The 23,467-nt window shown below is 44.7% G+C and overlaps 1 protein-coding gene across 2 annotated transcripts in view; it reads right to left on the bottom strand.

Moving 5' to 3' along the window:
* Positions 1 to 11,339: 11,339 nt before the first annotated feature.
* Positions 11,340 to 23,467, bottom strand: part of HGH1 (HGH1 homolog) — a 174,170-nt gene continuing 162,042 nt past the window's right edge. For both annotated transcript variants that reach the window (XM_033929334.1, XM_033929332.1), the window contains 4 exons: positions 22,874 to 22,972; positions 14,748 to 14,839; positions 13,640 to 13,762; positions 11,340 to 11,736 (listed from right to left, as the gene is read on the bottom strand). In XM_033929334.1, the coding sequence (XP_033785225.1) occupies positions 11,596 to 11,736; positions 13,640 to 13,762; positions 14,748 to 14,839; positions 22,874 to 22,972 (455 nt within the window). In that variant the 3' untranslated portion in view covers positions 11,340 to 11,595. The remainder of the gene's footprint in view (positions 11,737 to 13,639; positions 13,763 to 14,747; positions 14,840 to 22,873; positions 22,973 to 23,467) is intronic.

Raw genomic sequence — 23,467 nt, 5'->3', positions numbered from 1 at the left:
TTCCGGCATAGGAGGAGGGGGCGAGTACTCCGGGGAAAACTCCTTGAAAGGATGCTTCCGACGAGGCGAGGCATGTCTCGACGAATGCCTCGATGAATGCCTCGATTGACGACCGGAGCTGTGTCGAGAAGCAGGCCTCGAGCGACGAGGCGAGTGACGCCCAGACAAGGCAGCCACTGAGTAGATGGGGCTGGAGGCTGTGGATCGAAGCATCAGAGGCTGAGACGAGGTCCCCAGAGGCGCTCCCCAAGGTTCGAGGCCCGGCATCGCGGAGGAAGGGTCCGCGCCAGGCAAGCCATGCATCGAAGATATCGGTTCCAAAGGTGGCATGGGCAAAGCCTCTGCTCCTTACGAGGCATGCCCCGAAGCCAGACTAGACACTCGCCGAGACTCTGCTCCCAGCAGCGAGAGTGTGCGCCGAGGAGGCACCGGAGGCGGCTCGACCTCGCGGGAGGCTTCCGCGTGCCCAGGCTGGATCTGGGAGAGAAGCGTCGGCCCAATTTTGGTAAAGAGCTCGACAAATCGCTTCTCCATCAGGGCGTGGAACGACGCCGGCAAAGAGGGATCCGCATCAGCAATGGGACCTCCCGCATGGACATCAGTCACTCGGCCGCCAGGGGGCTTGGATTTAGATGCCTTGGGCACCTTAAGCACCACTGGGAGGCTGCGCTACCTGACCTGAAGAGACATCGGAAGGCACCGCAGCATGTGTCGGAGTCGAAGCCGGCACAAACGAGGCAGGCTTGAGCAGACTCGAGGCCGAAGAAGTAGAATCGGAAGTCGAAGGCGTGGCACTCTGTGAAGAGGGCAGCACTGGGGATGCCTCCATGCTAAACAGCGACTCCCACAAAATATAGCGACGCTTAAAAGCACATGCTGTAAGTGTGGAACAAGGCCGGCATGATTTCGGAAGATGTTGAGGCCCCAGACACTGAAGACAGCGTCGATGAGGGTCCGTTAACGAAATCGCGCACTGGCACTTGACACACTTTTTAAAACCGGTAACAGGCCGGGACATAAGCCGAAAAAGCTCCGCCGCAAGGTCGAAGCCGCGGGGCCATGGCCACGCGGCCTGCCCGGTCGAACGATCGAATGAAATTTTTTTTTTTTTAAAAACAACAAAACGTGAGCCCACAAGAATGAGCACAAAAGAAAAAAACCCAAACCCGCGGGCACAGAAGGCACAATAAAGGAACTTCGCGCAGAGAGTTTCAAAGGCAAACTTCTCAGCTCGCGGAAGAGAAAGAACTGAGGAGAAACGCCCAGTGCATCGGGCGGGAAGGCACTCGCGCATGTGCGGTGTGGGCAACTCGAAACTTCTAAATGTTTCTACAAGCAAGTATGCTTGTGAAATGTCCACATTGGGGCTCCATTGGATGACGTCATCCACTAGTGAGAATACCTGCCTGCTTGTCCTGGGATAATGTCGCTTTATGTTCCTTTACCCAGCAATCTTAAAAATACAGCAGGATGGTAAATGGCATGTTTTTGAATCAGTGGACAAAGCGGGGGACTTTTTGAATTGTTTGGAGGCCTCATCATCTTTACCTCCTTGATGTCCCTATCATACTCTATATTTTCCTTCTGGATGCAGAAGGTTATGGTGGTTAATTATTTTTGAGTAATAACTGCTAAATTATTTTTCCTTGTATATTTACTCATGTTTGAGGGTAGGGCACTGAAGACATCAGTGTCGTGATCTGCTTTCCTGCTGCCATTTTGGTTGCAGGACAGCTCTGAGTTCTATGGGGGATTGTGGAAGGGAGGGGTGATCAAGGGGATTGTTGGGGGGAGGATTGGGGGGAGTGGAGGGGTGGGGGTTAGTATATTGTGTATTCCAGTGTGTCTTTGGGTGTCAAACAATGGGTTTAGTTTTGCAGGGATTCTTCTGGTGGGTTATGATACCATGTTCTTCCTCTGGGTGAAGGCTGGGCGCCCAGAGGTTTCACTGTTTGTTGACATTGTATATCTGGATTTTCAGAAGGCGTTCGACAAGGTTCTGCAAGAACGACTACTTCGAAAAATTGCGAGCCATGGAATCAAGGGTTAAATACTCACGTGGATTAAAAACTGGCTGGCAGATAGGAAACAGAAAGTGGGGAGTAAATGGACAATAATCGACTGGAAAAGCGTCACTAGTGGAGTGCCTCAGGGTTCGGTGCTTGGACCCGTGCTCTTCAACATATTTATAAACGATCTGGAAATTGGTACAATGGGTGAGGTGATTAAATTTGCAGACGATACTGAGTTATTCAGAGTAGTGAAGACGCAGGAGGATTGCGAAGATCTGCAATGTGACATAAACACGCTTGAGAAATGGGCCGCGACATGGCAAATGAGGTTCAACGTGGATAAGTGTATGGTGATGGATGTCGGTAACAAAAATCTTATACACAAATACAGGATGGCCGGAGAGTTACTTGGAGAGAACCCCCAGGAAAGAGGCTTGGGTTCTGATCGACAAGTCGATGAAGCCATCCACACAATGTGCGGCGGTGGCGAAAAGGGTGAACAGAATGCTAGGAAATAAAGAAGGGGATCACAAACAGATCGGAGAATGTTATCATGCCGCTGTACCGGGCCATGGTGCGCCCTCACCTGGAGTACTGTGTCCAGCACTGGTCGCCGTACATGAAGAAGGACACGGTACTACTGAAAAGGGTCCAGAGAAGAGCAACTAAAATGGTTAAGGGGCTGGAGGATTTGCCATACAGCAAAAGATTAGAAAAACTGGGCCTCTTCTCCCTTGAAAAGAGGAGACAGAGGGGACATGATCGAAACATTCAAGATACTGAAGGGAATAACTTAGTAGATAAGGGCAGGTTATTCACCCTCTCCAAGGTAGGGAGAACGAGAGGGCACTCTCTGAAGTTAAAAGGGGATAGATTCCATACAAATGTAAGGAAGTTCTTCTTCACCCAGAGAGTGGTGGAAAACTGGAATGCTCTTCCGGAGGCTGTTATAGGGGAAAACACCCTCCAGGGATTCAAGACAAAGTTAGACAAGTTCCTGCTGAACCGGAACGGATGCAGGTAAGGCTAGTCTCAGTTAAGGCACTGGTCGTGAGCGGACTGCTGGGCACGATGGACCACTGGTCTGACCCAGCAGTGGCAATTCTTATGTTCTTAAGTTGATAACATATGAATAACACATAAGTGGTAAGACCTTCTGAATTCTTTCCTGGATTGTATGTGGAATAACTTCCCCCATAAAACATACTAAACTTCTCACCCGATTGGAACATCATGGTGCTGACTTAGCCTGACTGCAGGAAACTCGACTGATGGATGCAGAGCATGCTAAGTTGCAGAGAGGGTGGATGGGACAGGTATTTTATGCATCTTTGCCTCATAAAAAGGCAGGGGTGGCCTTCCTGGTATGAAAGGTATTTCCTGGCACAGTGAAACAGGGATGCCTCTGGAAGTTATCTATTATGTAAAGTCACTATGTCTGCACACACATTTAATTTACTGGTGGTTTATGCCCCAAATCAATACGATCATGCATTTTTCTCTTCCTTGATGCAAGTGGGTCTTTGTGACCAGACTCACCCCTTGATAATGTTGGGAGACTTTAACCAGGTGTCAGACCCCGATTTAGAAAGAAGGGGTCTGGGCCCTTCACTTTTGCCCAGTATCAAAAGGGGTATCTCATATCTTTGTGACACTCTAGACTTAATTGTTTCCTGGCGCCTCCTACATCCGACCGAGAGAGATTACATCCATCAGTTCCGGTTTCATCACACATTTTTTAGAATAGATTACATTTTGACATCTACCCAATATTTTTCACAGGTTCATTCTTCAGAGGTGGGTTCCCTCTCTGTCTCCGATCATTGTCTGATATGGATTAACATTCTCCGGAGTGACCAACTGGCCCCTATGGGGAGTTGGAGGGTTCCATCTTATTTGGTTAAGAACCCTGATTTTGTCCAGTATTTGACTAAGAAGTGGAGGATTATGTGGCCTTTAATTTTTTCAACATAAAGATACACCATTGTTATTTTGGAAGGCTGCCAAATCAGAACTTAGGGGGGATATTATCTCTTATGTGGTAGCGCAACAAAAGCGTTTGACCCAGAGTATATTGTGCTTGGAGAAGAACTATATTATACTAAAACACAAACAAACACATTGCTCAGCCTACTTCCCAATCACAGGAGGCTTTAGCAGTGGCTCAGGTTGCCTTGAACACTCTCTTACACGAACGCACCCAAAAATATTTGTATTATACTCGATTTCATTACTACAAATTTGGGAATAAGCCTGGACAGTTATTGGCCATGTTAACTAAACCTAGACGGCCTAACCGATACATTTCTCGCATTATGCTCCAGACTGGTGCAGTGGTGACTACAACGACAGATATTGCAACTAGTTTTCATAAATATTGTACTGAGTTTTATTCTTCAGTGGAGCCTTCTGGGGGACATGATGTGTGTGATTACTTGGCGGATGCTGGAGTACCCCGCTCATCTTCCCCTGCCCGACAAGGAACTTCAAGTGGCGGTTACTCAATTTAAGAATTGCATGTCAGCAGGTCCAGATGGATTTTCTCCTGAATTTTACAAGCTGTTATTTCCTTCTCTTTGTGGCCCCTTGGAGGCATGTTACACAGCTGCACTGGCTGCGGGTAAATTCCCATCAGGTGCTAATCAGGCATATATTACATTAATACCAAAACCGGGTAAACCAGAGACTGACATTGAATCCTACTGCCCAATCTCACTTATAAATGTTGATATTAAGATCCTGGATAAAATCTTGGCCAATAGGCTGGCATTGCTTTTGCCCACCTTAATTGTTCTGAAGCAGGTGGGCTTTGTTCAACAGTGCCACTCAGTTCTTAATGTTTGCAGATTGTCAACAGCCATGCAATGATCCCAAGACACCAAGCGAGGGGGAATTTTAGTCAGTTTAGACACAGCTAAAGCCTTTGACCAGGTTAATTGGATGTACCTCTTTCAGGTGCTTACTTATATGGGCTTTACAGGCTGGTTTTCTGAGATAGTTCGTTTGCTTGTATTTTGGTCAACAGTACGCGTACATCTCCCTTCCCTATTGCCAGAGGAACTAAGCAGGGGAGTCCCTTATCGCCAACTCTTATTCCTTCTCTATTTGGACACCTTTTTGAGAACCATTATGAAGGATGATGATTTACAGGGTCTACCGGAGGGTACACAACTACGTGTGCTAGCCTTTGCAGATGACCTTTTGCTGACCCTTGGAGACCCACAGAGGTCCCTTACTAGAGCCTTGGAACTCTTAGATGAATATAGTATGTACTCTGGTATGGTGTTAAACAAGCAGAAATCTGTGGTTTTACCATTATCTCCAGAAATACCAGACAATTGGCGGGGTGTTTTTCCACTAACCTGGGCTAAGGAGTATTTGACTTATTTGGGTATTTGTATTTCCCCGGACCATACACAATTATATTCATTGAATATTGGACCCCTTTTGATAACCACTAAACAGAAACTGCAGAATTAGGTCTATCCACCTTTATTATTGGGGAAGATTGCATTGTATAATATGGTTTTGGTGCTCCAGTGGCTTTATGTATTCCAAATGATTCCTGTATTGTTATCTGCTAAACATGATAAGGAAATTGGTAAAGGTTTACGATAATTCTTATGGAATGGGAAGAAAGCAAGGCTACCATTGACAGCTTTGACGAGGCCAAAGGACAGGAGTGGCTTGGGATTGCAAAGTCTCAAGTTGTTGTTCCAGGCTTGTCAAATGAGGTATCTTAACAACTGGTTTAGGGGAACCAGACATTTTTCAGAAACCAGTTAAGAATAGTCTTTTTATGCCCCTTTTCATTTCAGCTACTTGCTTCATACCAAGTGCTTGCCTCCAAAAGTCACCTCAGCGAGGGACGTCTTTTTGTTGCCATTACAATGGTTGTGGTGGACTTTGTGTAGATACCTCCACATTCCATCAACAGTGACACCGTTTTTGCCAAGAGAGACCGGGAATGCCACCACTTTCTTCACCAGTATGGAAAGATACAAATATTCAATATACTTTTCAAGTTGTTCATTGAAATCATTGGATGATCTTATCCGGACAGTTCAAAACTGGTTCACTTATACTCGGTTGTCCTACTATGTTCGTTTTTTGCCTCAGGCGTATGGAGTCCTTGTCTGAGGCTTTATGTTTGTCAGTGCAGGTGCAGATTCCATTGAGGTTCCATCATCGTCATCTTCAGGAGTGTTTGGGGGAACTGCAGTATGCTACTTCTGCAGCCAAATGGTCTTTGGATTTGCCCTGTGTGGTTACTGATCAAATGAGGACTTCACAGAGCGGCTCACTTGACATCCAAGGTGATTTTGATTGAAATTAATTCTAAGTTCTTGATGCACTTGTACAGATCTCCATCTTATCCTTATAAGGCTAAGATGTGTGCATGAGAATAATGTCTCAAGTGTCATCATTCTCCGGCAATTCTTGGTCATCAGTTTTGGTCCTGTGTATGGGTGCAAGATTTTTGGAAACAAATTCATCAACATATCATGGCAATGTGGCACCATACTTTTGAGCTTTGCCCTGTTATGTTATTTACCATGGAGTCCCTTCCTAGGTCCTCTCCAAAAGGCTTTCTGGAGCTTCTTAGAATGTGCTGTTTTGTTGGGAAAGAAGGTGATTTTGCACTGTTGGATTTCATCAGATCCTCCTACACTTGCTCATTGGGCACACTGATGCTGCAGCAGGCTTCCATGGAATGATTATTACTGTCTTCTCTGAACACGATGCCTGGGCGAATGTTCTGTCATTGTTGGGAGCCTTTCCTTAAATGCTTACAGACATTTGTTAAATGCTTGATTTCTTTTGACACATGACATACTGGAATTGGGTATTTTCTATGTTAGCTGGTTTGTGTACATGGTTGGGACAGTTTGGGGATTTGTGTATTCATTTTTGAGCAGATTTCTATGATACAATATATGTTGGTTTGGATTGTACTTTTTCTTTGTTTGAAAATTCAATAAAATATATTGGCACAAAAAAAAAAAGTCAGTGTGTACCAAAGATGTTCTACCAATGTCTTCCATGCCTACATGGTTTATATTCATCTCCAGAGTCCTGACGCACACACATTGAGGCTGAAATACCTCCAATCACAGACACTGTCTTGTAAAAGCTTTCACATTATTCTTCATTTCTTACATTCTGCTGTCTAAAAACTAGTTGTAAATGCATTAAAGAGTTGTTTCACCAACTCACACAACATACTCTTTATTTTCAAACATAAAAACATGACGGCAGATAAAGGCCAAATGGCCCCTCTAGTCTCCCCATCCAAAGTAACCATTATCTCTTTCTTTCTCTGAGAGATACCATGGGCCTATCCCAGTCTCTATCTCCACCACCTCTTCTGGGAGACTGTTCCATGCATACTCGACTCATGCACATCTTTATCATATCTCCCTCTCCTGCCTTTCCTCCAAAGTATATAGATTGAGATCTTAAAGTCTGTCCCCATACGCCTTATCACGAAGACCACAACATTTGAGTAGCCTTCCTCTGTACCGACTCCATCCTGTTTATATCTTTTTGAAGGTGCAGCCTCCACAACTGTACACAATATTACTCCTGGTGGAATTCTGCATTATTGCACAGTGCAGAATTTGCATAGAATTCCCCAGGGATATAAAATTACCCGAGTCCGTCAGATTTTGGTGTCAGGTCAGAACTACCGATGGATCAAACACTGGTTGGCAGGCAGGAAACAGAGGGTTGGAATAAAGGGCCAATATTCAGACTGGCAATGGGTCACGAGCGGAGTTCCACAGGGGTCGGTGCTGGGACCTCTATTGTTTAATATATTTATTGATGATCTGGAGACCGGGACAAAATGTGAGGTTATCAAATTTGCTGATGACACCAAACTCTGCAGCAGGGTTAGGAACACAGAAGACTGTGAAAACCTGCAAAGGGACCTAACGAGACTGGTAGACTGGGCAAATAAGTGGCAAATGAGTTTTAACGTAGAGAAATGCAAAGTCATGCATGTAGGGAAAAAGAACCCGATGTTCAGCTACAAAATGGGGGGAACACGGCTAGGGGTGAGTAACCTTGAAAGGGATCTGGGAGTTATGGTTGACACATCACTGAAACCATCGGCACAGTGTGCGACAGCCTCAAAGAAAGCAAATAGAATGCTGGGCATCATCAAAAAAGGTATCACAACCAGGACAAAGGAAGTCATCATGCCGCTGTATCGCGCAATGGTGCGCCCGCACCTGGAGTACTGTGTTCAATACTGGTCGCCGTACCTCAAAAAGGATATGGCGGTACTCGAGGGAGTGCAGAGGAGGGCGACTAAACTGATAAAAGGTATGGAAAATTTCTCATACGCTGACAGGTTAAAAAAGCTGGGGCTGTTCTCCCTGGAGAAGAGGAGACTTAGAGGGGACATGATAGAAACTTTCAAAATCCTAAAGGGCATAGAGAAAGTGAATAAGAACAGATTCTTCAAACTGTGGGGAGCCACAAGCACTAGGGGTCACTCGGAGAAATTGAAAGGGGACAGGTTTAGAACAAATGCTAGGAAGTTCTTTTTCACCCAGAGGGTGGTGGACACATGGAACAAGCTTCCAGAGGAGGTGATAAGCCAGAACTCTGTACAGGGGTTCAAGAAAGGTTTGGATAGGTTCCTGGAGGATAAGGGGATAGAGGGGTACAGATAGAACTTGAGGTAGGTTATTGAATTGGTCAGTAACCACTTCGCAGGTCGCGGACCTGATGGGCCGCCGCGGGAGCGGACCGCTGGGCAGGATGGACCTCTGGTCTGACCCAGTGGAGGCAACTTCTTATGTTCTTAACTGCATCATTGCAGCCCGAATCATTGGCAGCAACATCTTCAAACAGCCTGTATGGGCTCTACATTTAATGCAGACACTTGATGTCACTTCCTCTTTTTCGGCAGGACTGCGGTAGCTAGCAAAGCCGGCAGCAGGTTGCCATTAATTGGAATCAGCATGCAGAGGTAGTGGACAGGAATGCTGGACTGGGGACAATGGGGAGAGAGTGAAAGATGTTGGCTGGGGGGAGGGGGATACAGGGGTAAGAGAAATTCTGGGGAGGCACACAGAGGCGAGAGACATGCTGGCTCTTTCTTTTCTTTAGTGTAATTTAATGAAAATACTGAATTGCACTGAAATTCTGGATGATGATTAGCAAAAATATTGTTTAAATGATGTCAAATAAATTTGCAGAATTTACCAATTTTGTATGCAGAATTTGGATGTTTTTTGCACAGAATTCCAACAGGAGTAACAATATTCTAAATGAGGTCTCCCAAGAGTCTTATACAGGGGCATCAAAACCTCCTTTTTCCTATTGGCCCTAGCATCCTTCGAGCTTTCACCATCACCTTTTCAACCTATTTAACCACCTTAAGATCATCACCTACAATCCCACCCAAGTCCCGCTCTTCTGTCATGCACATAAGTTCTTCACCCCCTAAACTGTACCCTTCCCAGAAGAACATAAGAATTGCCATACTGGGACAGCCTGAAGGTCCATCAAAACTAGTATCTGTTTTTCCAACAGTGGCCAACCCAGGTCCCAAGTACCTAGCTAGATCCAAAGTAGTAAAACAGATTTTATGCTGCTTATCCTAGCAATAAGCAGTGGATTTCCCCAAGCCATCTCAACAATTAATACAAACATTTTTTAAACCCTGCTAAGCTAACTTATTTCACCACATTCCCTGGCAACAAATTCCAGAGTTTAATTCCATGTTTGTTTTAAATCTACTACTTAGGGCTCCTTTTACTAAGGTGCGCTAGCGTTTTTAGCGCATGCAGGAAATTACCACGCGCTATGCTTCTAGAACTAATGCCAGCTCAATGCTGGCGTTAAGGTCTAGCGCGCGCTATTTTGCATGTTAAAGCCCTAACGCGGCTTAGTAAAAGGAGCCCTTAGTAGCTTCATCACATGCCCCCTAGTCCTAGTAATTTTGGAAAGAGTGAACAAGTGATTCACATCTCCCCTTTCCACTCCACTCATTATTTTATAGACCTCTATCATTTCACCCCGAGCTGTCTTTCCAAGCTGAAGCGTCCTAGCTGCTTTAGCCTTCCTCATAGGGAAGTTGTCTTTATTATTAGGTGTTTTATATACTGCCTATCAAGGTTTATCTAAGCAGTTTTACAATCAGGTACTCAAGCATTTTCCTTTAAACCTTTTATCATGTTTGTCACCTTTCTCCATACCTTTTCTAAATCCACTATATCTGTTATGGTATGCTACATGTTTTTTTAAAATAAATTTCCCACTATCGTTTGTTGCCTTTCACTCCACCAGTTTTAATCCACTCCAAGAAGCCGAGGTTCATTAGTAAGATTTCTCTGCAGAAGCTTTGCTAAAATCCAAGTAAATCATATTCCCTGCAAGCTCTTGCTCTAATTCATTAGTCAGTTAATCAAAAAAATATACTGATCTTTCACCCAGTCAGGGTAAGCAGCCTTTACTTTCCAATCTCCTAACCATCACTACGTTCATGAAGAGAAAGAAAATCCACCTTGGAGGAGAGCTGCAGGATCCATCCCTATTCCCAGATCCCTTCATCAGATCTTCCAACACCTCTCTCAGCTCTCTTAATATCCTGGGAAGTGTCTCATCTAGCTCTAGCGCTTTACAGACAAAATGGAGGCCGATCAAGCCGTGTGGCCTATCTAGTCTGCCTAACCAGGCCATTCTCCTTCAGTCTAACTAGCTGCACACAAACCCTCTTGTCTGTAAATAAGACGACACCTACTGTATGAAATCCTGCCAACAACCACTGAATCTTCTCTTCTCCAATCTCTAAATAACTTCTGGCTGGTTATAGTAACATAGTAAATGACGGCAGACAAAGACCATTAGTTATACATGATTAAATGAACTTGTCTCTTCTTTGGTATTTCAGGATCATAAGCCATAAAGTCCACCTGGTATTGTCCTAGGTTCCAAATGCTGAATTTGCCTTCCGAGCTCACTCCAGTCTATCCAACCATCCTGTTTGCAGGATATCTACCATAAAGTCTGGCCAGTAACATTCTCATGTTCCAGGTTAGTGGAGTTCCCATTGATGCCCTCCCCAGCCCAATCCTACACCAAATCACCACATTTGGTTTCTATTCCTCTTGGTTCCTGCTCTGTGACCTCTCTGGCATGTCTCATGCTGGCATCCGTTAGCAAAGCTGATCTCATGGCATGAGCCCATACCTCAAAATGCCACAAGCACATCACAGTAGGAGATGTCATGCTGGTAAACTGGGCCTGAAATACCTTAGTACTGGTGCAGAATCAACAGGCCGGTTCACATGCAAAGAAGCAGCAACAGGGTTAGAAAAGCATTACATTTCTTTTATTTACTTTACAACTTAGCAGAACAAGAAAAGAGCACTTGCCTCATAAGAGCACAAAGAATAGCCCCAAGCTTCCCTCTTCAAGTAGAAGTCCGTTTCATCTAAAAGTCTGGTGCCCTCGGTGCCAGCCCCATCTCTTTCACTAGGATGACATAGGTGTGATGCAGTCTGGCAGTGAGACGCCTCTCTCGCCTGCAAGGAGCATTATCTCTCTAGCCCCTCTGCCTGCCCGCTCAAAGTTTCTGCATCTGCTCTTCCTTCAACAGTCTCTGCTCCTCCTCATCCAGGTTTTGTAATCTGGCTTCCACATCTACAGGGATCGTCACTTCCATAAGATTCTCCATGCCAGTTTGTGGCTCGTCACCAATGAGCACCTGTTCAGGAGAAAGAAGAGAGTGTGGCATAGTGGTTAGAGTTCCAGCATCAGCACCCTGAGATTGTGGGTTCAAACCCGCAAGTCACTTCATCACCCCCCCCATTGCCCCTGGTACATTAGATAGATTGTGAGCCCACCAGGACAGACAGGGAATATACTTGAGTTTCTGATTTGTAACCCGTTCTGAGCTCCTTTGGGAGGACGGGCTAAAAACTGAATTAATAAGAGGGAGAGCAGGGTGGGGCACACTGTACCTTCACCTGTGTTTAAGGGGAGGGGAAAGAGCAAAGCAAGCAAGCTGGCTGTGTTTTGAGGAGGGGAGAGGGAACGGGACAGATTTCCTTTCAGGTTGGCAGTGGGTGGGTCAGGGGAGCAGATTGCAAGAGCTGCATTTTAGACTATGGGAAAGAAGCAAATCAGATTCAATTTCAAGGTAAAGACTACTGCAATATAATCTATTCAGGTCTCCCAAAAGTTGCTCTCAAAAAACTACAAACGGTTGAAAATACAGCCATTAGGGTTCTAAACAACGGCTGCAGATATGACCACATGACTCCACTTTTGAAGGAGCACCTATAACATTTTGATTGCTGTATAAAACATTAACCTTGACCTTTAAAGCTGTATATTCAGAATGCTGCCAGAGTCATTTTCAAGTTTGCCTGCTTCTGCTTCAAAACCATAACTGGTTAATCCCCAATCTACCTGTCACACCATTTTGAATTTCCTGGCACCATTTGCACACGTAGTGCCTATCTGTTTACTTTTACATCCTTGAAGGATTGTATCTACAAGAGATTCCTTGATAGATCACTATCATTCCAAGCAGGCAAATGGAATAAATTTCTAACCACCTTCATTTCAATAATACCCTCCTTCCAAACCTTCAGGAAATCAAAACCTATCTCTGATAAATTTCTCCGACTCCTTTCCTGCCTTGCTGTATCTTTGAAATGCTTCCGGATAAATCTTGACTACTCTTGGCATGCTAATGTAATTTGAAAGTCCTTTTCTGTAACATCGCTGTCTGTATACTGTCTCTTCCTCTGTAAACCGCTCTGAACTGCTTGTGGTATTGCAGTATACAAAAATAAAATTATTATTATTATATTTAGGTATACCTTATTATTTATTAAAGATTTTGGCAATTAGAAACCTACATTCTTCTAGTGTAGGTTCGGGGGTCCAGACAAAACCTAGCACTGTCTGGGTTTTGAAAAGCTTGGAACAAATCTCTGTCAGGCAGGCAGTGGGGGAGGGGGAAACAGGTCTAGGGGTCTGGATTTTCCAAACAGAAAATCTGGTAACCCTATACCAGTGCTCAGCATTTGTCTTTACCCTCAATTCATTCAGCAAAATTAACTTCAACACGGAAATCTGCCTTTTTCTCTTCAGCGCCATATTTATGGAGCTCTCTTCCTAAAGAACTGCGTCCTGAACTCTCTTTTGTGTTTAGCAAACCCTTCGAAGATTATCAATACGTAAAGTAATAAGATCTTCTGGACTGGAATCCGGGGAAGGATTCTAGGCTGCAGCCTTGTGGGTTTTTAGATTTTAAGGGGGCAATACATTTGTTCAATCTTGTTTTTTTAATTTTTTTGTCTTTTCTTTTGTTAATGGAGTTCCTTTCACTGCTCTGCTGTTATTACGAAGGGTGGTATAAAAGTAAATAAGAGAGCTGTACACGTGGGACAGCCTGGGCCAGCCATTATTTCAGGAAAGGGAAAAGAGCAAGGCAGCTCTATATATGCCCCCCCAGGCATGATGGATCGGAATTTGCTGTGCTGCCTTCACCTTAAAGATGAGGGTGAATGTCTGGATAGGATCTCTAAGGAGCTGTATATCTCCATCCTCCTGCCCCCTCCCGCAGAACATCCCTCTCATGGAGAAGGTGGGTGTACCTGGATCAGTTTCTCACAGGCTAAACGAACGTCTGCTTCCTTCTCCCACTTGTGGAATTCCCTTAGAATCAGATATGTTCCTTTCTCCCTTACCACCTGCCGCCCCTCTTTGGTAGCTGTAAGCTGACGGGAAAAGAAACAAATACAAGATTAGGTATGTGTGAAGGGAGGGAGAGAAGAGAAGAAAATTCAATAATGGAGTGACCCTTAGGGGAACTCGTAGGGGAAACCCTGACACATGACCCTGCCCTATTCCACCTCCAGCCTCACCCTGTTCTGTCCCAAGCCCCATCCCCACAAAGCCTCCTCTCTTCTTCTGGATAAGCTTCTGTCATGTCTGGAGGGCCTGGCACGTGCACAGATATGTGTGACATCATCCACGCATGCTCGGAGGCCATCCAGAGGTGGCCGGAGTCCATCCGGGAGCCATGAAGTCCTCTGAAAAGAGGACATGTCTGAGTTTTCCCGGACATCTGGTAACCCTAGGGGGGAGGGAGGGAGAGAGAGGGGGGCATCCAGTGAGGGAGTGAGGTGTGTGGAGAGGAGAGAGAGGCATATTCATTAAGGAAGTGTGGTATGGAGAGGGGGAGGGAGAGAGAGAGGGTCATTCATTAAGCGAGTGAGGTGCAGGAAGGAGGATGAGGAGTAAACACAATGAAAGAGAAGTAATCAATAAGGTGGGGCAGTATATGGAAAAGGGCGAGGGATAACCAGTAGAAAAATAAGCAGTGAATGGAAGCCAAGGTAATTTATTTACTTTTAAAATTTCTACACCGTTTTTTTCCAAAAGGTTATACAAAAAAATCAGAACAAACAGAAAGATTCAATCTTTACATAAGGTCAATTGCTCAAAGAAATGCATCTACAAAGAGAGTTATGCTTTTCACATGAGTGATTGGAGGACAGTACGGGGGAAATGCAGGTGGCGAGAAAGGAGGATTGAGCTGTGTCCAGCTCTAAAGGGAGGGGGGAGTGCTATGAATATGCATGAGATCGGAAGCAGGACATGCAAATCAGCCTCATGCATATTCATTGTGGAACTGGGTTGTTGTGGCCCTCAAGGACCACCATTGCACACTTCTGCTTTCAAAGAAGAGGAATCGCCAACCAGCATAATGGCTTCAATCAGCATCTTCCGGATATCGGGGTCCTCCTCCCTCTCCTTTTCCTCCGGGAGGTATTGCAAATCCAGTGGAAGCTCTGAAACAGAAAGAGCCAACTCAACAATACTCTCTCCTTCACAGTTAGCTCTGCAACAAGTTTGCAGGTTTATTAAACCTTTAAATTTTTGTGAATTACACTAAACTTGCATAAACTTTTGGCTAAAGCACAAGTAATGTATCCAAATGAATATAATAGAGAATTATGAACGATCTCAAGCGCTCACAGCTAAAAGCCTGATGTATGTTTCAAGCTAAGAGCCACAGGGTGAGCTATCATTGATCTTATGTGTTCTCTTTTTCTGAGTCTTTTGAGTATTTATATATTTTTTAAAAAAAATTTTCAAAATCTTTTTTAGCTTATATACTGGTCTTCATTAATTTATTTAACAGTATTCACCCTGTGGCTCTTAGCTTGAAACATACATCAGGCTTTTAGCTGTGAGCGCTTGAGATCGTTCGTAGTTCTCTATTATATTCATTTGGATACATTACTTGTGCTTTAGCCAAAAGTTTATGCAAGTTTAGGTTTATTAAAACACCAAAGGCAACCTCGATGGTGTTCAAGGTTAAAAAACAGCCATGCATAGAAACATATAGGAAAAAGAACTCCATAATGAGACAGGGCAGCCCCCAAAAATGACTCATTGCCCACCCAACCTTCAAAGCCTGCACAGCACATCATCCAGGGGGGGGGGGAAATCCCAAATACCAAGTCTCTTCCCTTATTCCTCGTCCACACCCAAATCACACTAGGAATGAACAATTAGGAGAACATTCAGATTGGCGATGCAGCCAATCTGGAACCACGAGGATCACTAGCCCTCAATACATCGCTATTCTTTGAATGACTCATCCTATTATTTCCCAAGGCGGGAATGCATACAATAGATCTCTGGTAGGCCAAGGTTGTACTAGAGCTCACCCCCTCAACTGAAGTATCGCGCGGTCTTGTAATTGCAGGTGGACGCCATGAGACTGAGCGTGGAATGCCCTAAGCACTGAACAATCCTGTCAAACACTCTTTGGGACAGGAACTGCTCTTTTGGGTCCAGCATCCGTCGACTGAGAAAGAAGGCCTGAACATTGTTCACTCCCGCTACATGTGCTGCTGAGATGACTAGTAGATGGTTCTTTGCCCAGCAAAATAACATTAGGACCTTCAGTTTTAATGGTACACTCTTGGTGCCTTTTTGCCTGTTGATATAAGTCACTGCTGTGGCATCATAAGAACATAAGAATAGCCTTACTGGGTCAGATCAATGGTCCATCAAGCCCATTAGCCCATTCTCACGGTGGCCAATCCAGGTCCCTAATACATTACATTACATTAGGGATTTCTATTCCGCCTGTGCCTTGCGGTTCTAGGCGGATTACAATAAAGATGATATCTGGGCATTTCCAGTAGAATTACATTACAGGAAAAGAGTAGATTACAAGTAACAGTGAAGAGTTACAATACATATCACAGCAGATGTAACATAGCCACGGATTACAATAAAGAAGATATCTGGGTATTTCCAGTAGAATTACATTACAGGAGAAGAGTTAATTACAGTTTATATTGAAGAATTATAGTACATTCAATATCACAGGAGATGTTACATAGCAACTGAGTCAATTTACAACTGGTGGATAATAAAGAATTACCATATATTCTAGATTACAAAAGATGTTTCATGAGCTGAGTCCTGTTTCCACCCAGGCAGTTTGAGTCAGAGGGAAGCTTTGGACTGAGCACCACGTTGCCGATCTGAAGTGCTGTTGATGCCGGGGGGAGAAGGAGGCCCGTTGCCGATCTTGTTGCCAAAAATCAGAAAGGTGAGAGGAAGGGGACAGATGATAGAAGTGGGGAGAAGGGGGAGAGAAAAGGTCAGATGAAGGAAGTGAGGAGAAGGGAGAACAAATGCTGAACGGAAGTGGAGACAGAACACATACTGGATGGAAGGAGGGATAAAGAAAAAGGATATATGCTGGATGGGGGAAGAAGATAGAGTTAGTGAGATAGTGGAGGGGTGAAGGAAAGGGGTGGTATACTGTGGGTAGACACAGTGAAAAGAGGGAAACTGAAGACTGCATAGTAAGAAAGAATTTAATTTAGATGGAGGCAGAAAATAAAGAAGGAAGACCAGAGAAGGAAAGGGAAGAGAGAGAGGAGAGAGAGAGATGCCAGAGAATGGGGAAGAAGACAGAGATATCAGATCTAAGCGGATGAAATGAGAAGAGAGAGATTCTAAAAACCACAGGAGGGAGTGAAAGAGAGATGCTAAAAACCACAGGGGGGAGTGAAAGAGAGATGAAAGGAGAAAGATGCCAGACCATGTGGGAACAGAGGGAAGATGATGGATGCCAGACCAAAGGGGGAGGTCTACAGGAGAGATGACAGGGGGAGACAGTTTCTGGAAGGGGCAGACAATGGATGGAATGGGCAGATGCTGGATTGAAGAGACAGGGCAGAAGCTGGAAGGAAAAGAGTGAAAAGAAGATAAAAGCAGAAACCAGAGACAACAAAAGGTAGAAAAAAATCATTTTATTTCTATTTTGTCATTAGAATATATCAGATTTGAAATATATCCTGCTAGAGACATAACAGGGGACTGCAAAGCCCAGGCAGAGCTTCTTTAGCTTCCAGCTGGCTTAGGACTCTCTCTGACCAAGGGGCACTCTCCTAACACTATTCCTGTCATGTGTGACTGCAGTATTCTGTTAGCATGATATTTCTATGAAGTATTCTGTAATAATTTGGCTTGTTCAGTTTTCTTGATAGTAGAGGGGATATATGTGAAGGGGAGGGGGAGACAGGGGTTTTGTTGGTCCTTGCTCTGTATATTTGTATTTATAAAATGACAATTGTACAGAATATTGTTTCTGTTTATACTTTAATAAAATACGTTCAATATAAAATCATAACTGAGGATTGTGCGGATGGGATCAGATGGTTTGCGGGGACCGAGCTCGCGGAGACGGGGTGGAAATGTGATTTTTTAATTTCAGTCTTAGTAGTTTGCTGGTCCACAAAAGAATTCTTTTATTTCTGCTGGTCCATGGGTGTAAAAAGGTTGAAAAACACTACATTAGAGCATACTTTGACGCTTCATCATTCAGAATTCTGGTACAATCCCTTAAACTAAGCCATCTTGATTACTGTAATATTGCCCATCTGGCAATCTCCCAGAAGAACATGCAGAGACTACAACTGGTGCAGAATGCGGCGGTCAGGCTGATTTTTGGGTTGAAGAAGTCCGATCACATACCCTCTTCCTACCAACTCCTGCACTGGTTGCCTACCGATGGAGGCACATGTGAAGTTTAAGCTAGGATGTTTTTGCTTTAAGGTACTATACAGTTTAGCCCCTAAATATATAACTGACCTCTTCTCCTTCTCAACCAATAGATATAAGAGAAGCTCACACCTGGTTAGTGGATGTAAATTTAAAAGACACCATCAACATCTTTTCTCTTATCAAGCAGCAATGTGAGGCAAAGACCTGGAAAAATTACTTATGCATGCAAATAACTATGGGGAATTTAGAAAACACTTAAAAACATATCTGTTCTTGAAGTACCTAGGTAGCTGATCTGTACAATCTCTCCCACAACAATTGATCTCATAACATAAACTGTTAGTCACTAATCTCCAACTATGTAAATTCTACTCAATTTGTAGCTTTTTTTTTTTTTTTTTTTAAATCATTGTAAACCGCATAGAACTTCACGGTCCTGTGGTATATAAACTGTTATTATTATTATTAATTGGGAACCCATCAGCCCAAATTAGCACAGATTCAGCTTAGCTCCTCAGAAAATACCCCCGACCACAACCACCATTAAGAAATCTAGGAAAATACAGATCTGAAGTAACACGAGTTTGCACACACATCTATGCATAAAAGAGCCAGTGCAGGTGTATTTTTATATACCTTATTTTTCGCTCCATAAGACGCACCTGACCATAAGACACATCCTAGATTTAGAGTAGGAAAACAAGAAAAAAACAAACACACATTCTAAACCAAATTGTGTACTAACATATACCAGGCTCTGCACCCAGCAACCCTCACTCCCTGCCAGGCTCTGCACCCAATCCCACACTCCTTGCAAGGTTCTGCACCCTGTCCCCCCTCCCCTACTAATGCAATTTTTTCCTTTCATTATTCATATACACACAGCAGATATAAATTCTCAAAACTGACACATTTCGATCACTAAATTGAAAATAAAATAATTTTTTCCTACCTTTGTTTTCTGGTGATTTAATTAGTTTCTGATTGGACTTCCTTCTGACTATGCATCCAACATTTCTTTCATAATCCAGCTCCATCCCCTTTGGGTCCAGGTCTCTATCTCTTTTCCCTCTGCTTACCCTCCCCAGATCCAGTGTCAGTTCTCCTTTGTACCTACCACCACCTTTGATCCAAGCCTCTCTCTCTCTTCTGCTTACCAAACCCACCCATGTCCAACATTTGATCTCCTTTCTTCCAGGTCTTTCTATGCTTCTCTCTCTCCTTCCTTCCTCCCTCCCTGGTCCAGAATCTTTCTACCTCTCTGCAGTCTCTCTCTTCCCTCTATATACCCCCAAGTCCAACATCTGCCCTCCTCTCTTCTGCCTCCCCTTTGTTTCAGTTTTCTCCCTCTATCTTCCTTCTGATAACATTTTGAATCTTTCCCTCCCTACCCCCTCTAGTTCAGCATCTGCCCTATCTTCAAGTCTGTTTCCCTTCCTTTTCTGTCTCTCTCTCCCCCCCTTCGTGTCCAGATCCAATGTCCTGCCAGGGCCCTCACGATGGGCGAAGCCTTACTTTCTCTGCTTCCTGCGAAGTCGTTGTCTCCGGCTCCCAGACGGTGCTGGGTTGAGCTGGGATGGCTGGTAAAAGCCCTCACAGTGTAGGGCTGCAGCTTCTGCCTGGGTCTGAATTCATGTTCCCGAGTTGGCAGGCTCGCATCGCCTCCCCAACAGTTGCTCTTCTTGCTTGCTACCTGGGGCAGAAGATCGGGGGAGACAGCTCTCCTTTTCTGTTGAGAGGTCATCTTCGGCGCTGTAACCACCGCTGAGCTAATTACAGCTAGAGTGAACCTAGCAGGCTGCTATTGGCCTTCCGAAGCACATTTCCTCTACCGCGGTCCCGCCCCTTCTCTGACTTCAGGGGCGGGACCGCGACAGAGGCAACGTGCTTCGGAGGCCAATGGCAGTCTGCTAGGTTCACTCTGCAGGCTGCTGTAATTAGCTCAGTGACGGTTATAGCGCTGAAGATGACCTCTCTCGCTGGGTGTGGGAAGCAGCTTGGAGGTAAGGACCCCCCCTGCCTGCCTGTCGCAAGCCTAATTAGCTTTAAAGGAGCGAATCTGGAGGACGCTGTGTGGGAACCAAAACAGCCAGGCGCTCACAGATGCTAGGGAGAGCCGTATTTGGTGCAGGCCTTTAAAAAGGTACGACGGGGTAGGGGTGGGGCATAAAAAAAAAAAAGTGTCTTCGCTGAATAAGATGCACCGACATTTCCACCCACGTTTGGGTGGAAAAAAAGTGCATCTTATGGAGCGAAAAATAGACACATATAGAGAAAATGCTTCCACAGTTGCACACGAGGAACAGGGGAAGAGTAGCTCTCAGTACTTGCCTGCAGTGGCATCAGCACAGTGATTCACTTTGACTGCCTTGGGGCTGTTGATGGGTCGCACCCACCTCTGAGGAAAGAGGAAGTTGCATCATCAGAAACGGCCTGTGACTCATTAACAGCCCCAAGGCTGTCGAAGTGAATCGCTGCGCTGCGCTGATGCTACAGGTAAGTACCGAGAGCGGGGGAAGGAGGGGGAGGAAGCCCTGATCTCACCGGCCTTGCACAGACTGGCAGGAAATTTCTGCAGACCGGTGGTTGAAGAACACTCCTCTAGAGGGTCCCACCACGCCCTCTTATGCGCCACGGTACATGGATGCTCCTTAAGTGCCCATCCAGCACAAAATTGGCATGATACACTGGTTCAATTACCCATGAAGTCCATCCTGACTGTTTCTAGAGCCAAATGAGGTGTTTTGAGGCTTTTAAAATAAAATCAGGAAATCCATGATGGCACATTTTGGAGCCAAAAACAGTCCAGGGGAGTTACAAAAATGGGCAAAAATAGGTTTTTAGAGGACAGGGACTTCAAGAAAGCCCCAGAAGCTCTTAAAACCCTCCAAATCAACTCCACCCCAATGTCTCTCTTAGACAGTAATGGGTTATCCTCACAGTGCTGTCATGAGCTGTACCTGCATCTGTTCTCACTCTAGCTGGAGAAAGGAAATTATTTTCTCCGTCAGATAAGCAAGCAGGATATCCAGGGGCTTGTCTCTTCGGGCTGCCTTTTACACAGGCTAAACCAGCCTGAAACCTTCTAACCTACCAGTCTCCACAAATTCTCCACACAAGGTCTCCCTGACCAGCAAGGAACCCAAATGCGCCCTATGCTGAAGTGCTTCGATCAAAACCTGGGAGCAGAATCCCAGGGGCTGGACCCCGATCAAATCCAACTGGTGGTCTGCCCAGCTAAAGACCTCAGAACACTGAGTCTGCAGCTTCTCCCAGGCAGAGCTGTCCCAGGATTACTAGGAAACCTCTATTGCATCCAAAGCTTCAAAATGAACATCAAATAACATCCAAAAATAAGCAATTTAAACAGAGCAAACAAAAAAAAAAAAAAAAAGAGATACCTTCTCAAGTTGCTTGCAGAAGGAAAAATACTGGAGAAATGGCAGTGCCCGTTGATGCAAGGAGGTGGAGTTGAAAAATGTACATGCCACCTTCTGCATTCCTCACAGATGAAGATGCACTTTCCATAGGTTTTGGACTCTGATATGCTTTTTGCACTGGAAACATGCTATGAGGGAGCAACATGGACTGAATCTATCTCAGCGGCTAGTGGAGGATGATAGAGCATCCGTTTCCCTTCAGAAGCTGATGAAAGAATATGGGCTGAGGGCTGCAGATTTCAATTCATCTGCTCAAGTTAAATGCACTCAGGGAAGAAAGGATACCCAGGCTTCATGCAAGGAGGGACCATATCCACTAGAGGGGCCCTGGACTTGGAAAAAAATCTTAGAGGGCTCAGTTCAAACAAGTATATGCACATTGGGAAAGGGATCTGGTGGAGGAGCTAAGAGAGAAATAAGGACAGAGGGTTTGGGAGAGGCTGTGTTGACTGTGATTAAAGAGGAGTATGAAATATCACTCCGATGGTCCAGGACCCCAGATTCATCTCACAAGACCTCACTCATCTTTTTTCCATGCTGAAGAACCCCAACCTCTCCATAGCCCCAGGTACATCAGATAGATTGTGAGCCCACCGGGACAGATAGGGAAAATGCTTGAGGACCTGATTGTAAAACCACTTAGATAACCTTGATAGGCGGTATAGAAAATCCTAATAAACTTGAAACTTGAGAGGAATTTAAGCCACTTTATCATCTTGGTCTAGGATTACCAGATTTTACTTTAGTAAAATCCGGACCCCTAGATCTTCCCAGTTCCACCCATCCCTGCCCCATCCCCAATCCCATCCTAGCACTGCCCCCCGCTGCCCGTTCTCATTGGACAGGAGGGCATCCACGCATGCTCTCCTGCCTGTGATTTTGAGGAAGCTTTTCAAAGCCCGGACAAAGTGCCGGGTTTGGTCGCTCTTCTTTGAGCTTTTTCTAATTGCACTATATCTTTTTTGAGATAAGGACAAAGTGGGTTGTGAAGGAAAAATGCAAACTGATTAAAAAATCATTTTTAGACCATCACACTAAAGAAACAAGCATGCCACAAGATTATACTTTGTTCCACTTATAAAAAAAAAAAAAAAAAACACAAAACATTTCAGAGGCAGAAAAGTGGGGATAACCTGCTGAGAGAGCTGAATGGTGGAGATACAGGACTTGAAACTGGGAGACATGATCCATTGATATCTGTGTGTTTGTAGGAAGTGGGGAAGGTCTGACTCAGAGAGAGCTGAATGTTGGAGAGGTACAGCTTGGAACACAATATCTCCCTGAAGCCAGAGGACTTGAACTGGGAGACATGTTGCAGTTCGATCTGTGGGGTTTAAATGCAGTGCTTACCTTCCATTTCCTCCTCGGAGAATTCCTCAGGACCAGCCAAAGGCAAAAGCAGAAAAGGGAGCAGGCCAACTTCGTCACTTAGCAGCCACTCATGGCAGGCTGAGGAGAAAACATGGAAGACTTAAGCACTGAACATATTGTATTCAAGACAGGTGAGCTCTCATCTCAACATCACCTCACAAGAGACCAAGGACACTGAGTGTTGTTACAGGCAGGCAAGAGGAGCATCTGCCTAGGACATATTGGAGTAGAAGCAGAGCAATACAACCCCACGTGTAAACTATAGGAACCCCAAAAAATGGGAAAGGGACACTAGTCAAACCGCTGCAAGGACAATCAGTTTATTGAAGTATCAACAAATTTCAAATTCAAACTACAAGGACATAAATATAACAAGCACAAAATGTGACAGGTATAAACAAGTCCTTTGTCATGAAATGTACACTGGACCCCAACCCGGTCCGTGTTTCGGCCAAAAGAGCCTTCCTCAGGGGTGTAAAGAGTAGCCTAAGAGAACAAAACAGCACAATGAAAATGGACCAGAGGTTAGACTTTAAAATACTAAGGTGTACACATAAATAGCATGGTAAACCA

Source organism: Geotrypetes seraphini, chromosome 2 (assembly GCF_902459505.1).
Source record: "Geotrypetes seraphini chromosome 2, aGeoSer1.1, whole genome shotgun sequence".
Taxonomy (NCBI): domain Eukaryota; kingdom Metazoa; phylum Chordata; class Amphibia; order Gymnophiona; family Dermophiidae; genus Geotrypetes; species Geotrypetes seraphini.
Note: the sequence above shows the minus strand (reverse complement) of the source record. Positions and strands in the feature narration are given on the sequence as shown.